Consider the following 2500-nt stretch of genomic DNA (forward strand, 5'->3'; position numbering starts at 1 on the left):
ACCACTAACCTACGAACAAACAAACACACAAAAAGAACAATTAAGTAACTATCAAACAAACAAAATAAATAAATAAATAAATAGATAGATATATAGATAAATAAAGTTTTAAATTTCCCGGTCCTACCGCACTGGCGTTCCACCTCTCTGCAAGCCCTTCCCACAATCCTCCACGAGAGAGGGAGAGTGAGAGTGAGAGTGAGGAGAGTGAGAGGACTAGTGAATGGAATAGAGAGAGGAGGAGTGTGAGAGAGAGAGAGGGAGAGTGAGAGGGAGAGTGAGGAGAGTGAGAGGACTATAGAAATGAGAGGAGGTGTGAGAGAGAGAGAGGGACAGTGAGAGTGAGGAGAGTGAGAGGACTATAGAAATGAGAGGAGGTGTGATGAGAGAGAGAGAGAGAGAGAGAGAGAGGAGGAGAGTGATGAGAGTGAGAGGACTATAGAAATGAGAGGAGGTGTGTGAGAGAGAGAGAGAGAGAGAGAGAGAGAGAGAGAGAGAGAGAGAGAGAGAGAGAGAGAGAGTGAGGAGAGTGAGAGGAGAGAGAGAGAGAGAGGAGGAGTGAGAGAGAGAGAGGAGAGTGTAGAGATGTTGAGAGAGAGAGAGGGAGAGGGAGAGTGAGAGTGAGGAGAGTGAGAGGACTATAGAAATGAGAGAGAGGTGTGAGAGAGAGAGAGAGAGAGAGTGAGAGTGAGAGTGATGAGTGTGAGAGGACTATAGAGATAGCTATACAAGAGTTCCCGGTGCTGCTAGCGCTCGATAGATCTCGCTGCAGTCTGACCTGGCGCTACCTGAGACACTCTAAGAAATGAGACTTTTCTCACCTGCACACCATGATCTAGAGGCCTCCTGGACTATAAGGAGGACAAGATAGTGTGACACTTTCGCTCGTCATAGTATATATATATATATATATATATATATATATATATATATATATATATATATATATGAATATATAGTTCTGTCGTGAGTGAGTGTAGTGTGATGGAGTCACAGTCGTTCTTGTGCAGAGTCTCGCAGTGATAGACCCTGTCTTGTCTCCAGGTTTGTGTACTACGAGCTCCCTGAAGCTGCGAAGACCTCCTGCACGCGCTTCCGTTGGTGGCAGCCGATGCATTCTGGGGAAGGGTACGACCAGTGGGCCATCGATGACATCATCATCCTCTCTGAGAGGGAGAAGCAGATCATCCCAGTCGCTAATCCGACCCTGCCCCAGGTAACTGAGCTACCCCGACCCTGCCCCAGGTAACTGAGCTACCCCGACCCTGCCCCAGGTAACTGAGCTACCCCGACCCTGCCCCAGGTAATTGAGCTACCCCGACACTGCCCCAGGTAACTGAGCTAACCAACACAACTCCAGTAAAATAGAACTAGTCTACTTCACCAGCCAACCCAACCTAGCAAACTAGAACTGGTCTATCTAGAAAGAGTGCAAAGAAGAGCGACCAGAATTATTCCGGGCTTAAAAGGCATGTCATATGCAGACAGGCTAAAAGAATTGAATCTGTTCAGTCTTGAACAAAGAAGACTACGTGGCGACCTAATTCAAGCATTCAAAATTCTAAAAGGTATTGACAGTGTCGACCCAAGGGACTTTTTCAGCCTGAAAAAAGAAACAAGGACCAGGGGTCACAAATGGAGTTTAGAAAAAGGGGCATTCAGAACAGAAAATAGGAGACACTTTTTTACACAGAGAATTGTGAGGGTCTGGAATCAACTCCCCAGTAATGTTGTTGAAGCTGACACCCTGGGATCCTTCAAGAAGCTGCTTGATGAGATTTTGGGATCAATAAGCTACTAACAACCAAACGAGCAAGATGGGCCGAATGGCCTCCTCTCGTTTGTAAACTTTCTTATGTTCTTATGTTCTTATATTTAACTAACCAACTAAACCCCAGCAAACTAGAACTGGTCTTAACTAACCACCACTGCCCCAGGTAACTCACCCTCTAACTGACCCACTCTGGGTAACCAGTCTCCTTGTGACAGTGCCTTAAGTTTGATTAGAATGTACCACCACAAAAAGAGAGCTGGTTCTGACAGAGAGAGCTGTTCAGTGTGCCTCCATGCAGATCGGTGTGTTCAGCTCTCCTGAGGCACAGCTGTGATTTGCATGGTACTGAGTGTAGCGCCTTGTGCTTACACCCCCAGAACTTCTACGAGAGGCCAGCCTTCGACTACCCGCTGAACCAGCTGAGTGTGTGGCTGATGCTGGCCAATGAGGGCATGGAGAAGAACGAGACCTTCTGCACGGCCAGCCCGTCCGCCATGACCTTCGGGAAGTCAGAGGGAGACCGCTTTGCTGTGACCAGGGACCTGACCGTCAAGCCAGGCTACACCCTGCAGTTCAAGGTAACATCGCAAGCCAGGCTACACCCTGCAGTTCAAGGTAACATCGCAAGCCAGGCTACACCCTGCAGTTCAAGGTAACATCGCAAGCCAGGCTACACTCTGCAGTTCAAGGTAACATCGCAAGCCAGGCTACACCCTGCAGTTCAAG

The 2500-nt window shown here is 47.9% G+C and overlaps 1 protein-coding gene across 2 annotated transcripts in view; it reads left to right on the forward strand.

Moving 5' to 3' along the window:
• The window catches only part of LOC121317960 (reelin-like), a 167095-nt gene that overhangs the window by 121226 nt on the left and 43369 nt on the right, over positions 1 to 2500 (forward strand). For both annotated transcript variants that reach the window (XM_041254055.1, XM_041254056.1), the window contains exons 26-27: positions 1045 to 1216; positions 2152 to 2352. In XM_041254055.1, coding sequence (XP_041109989.1) covers positions 1045 to 1216; positions 2152 to 2352 — 373 coding nt within the window. The remainder of the gene's footprint in view (positions 1 to 1044; positions 1217 to 2151; positions 2353 to 2500) is intronic.

Source organism: Polyodon spathula, chromosome 7 (assembly GCF_017654505.1).
Source record: "Polyodon spathula isolate WHYD16114869_AA chromosome 7, ASM1765450v1, whole genome shotgun sequence".
In the NCBI taxonomy this organism is placed as follows: domain Eukaryota; kingdom Metazoa; phylum Chordata; class Actinopteri; order Acipenseriformes; family Polyodontidae; genus Polyodon; species Polyodon spathula.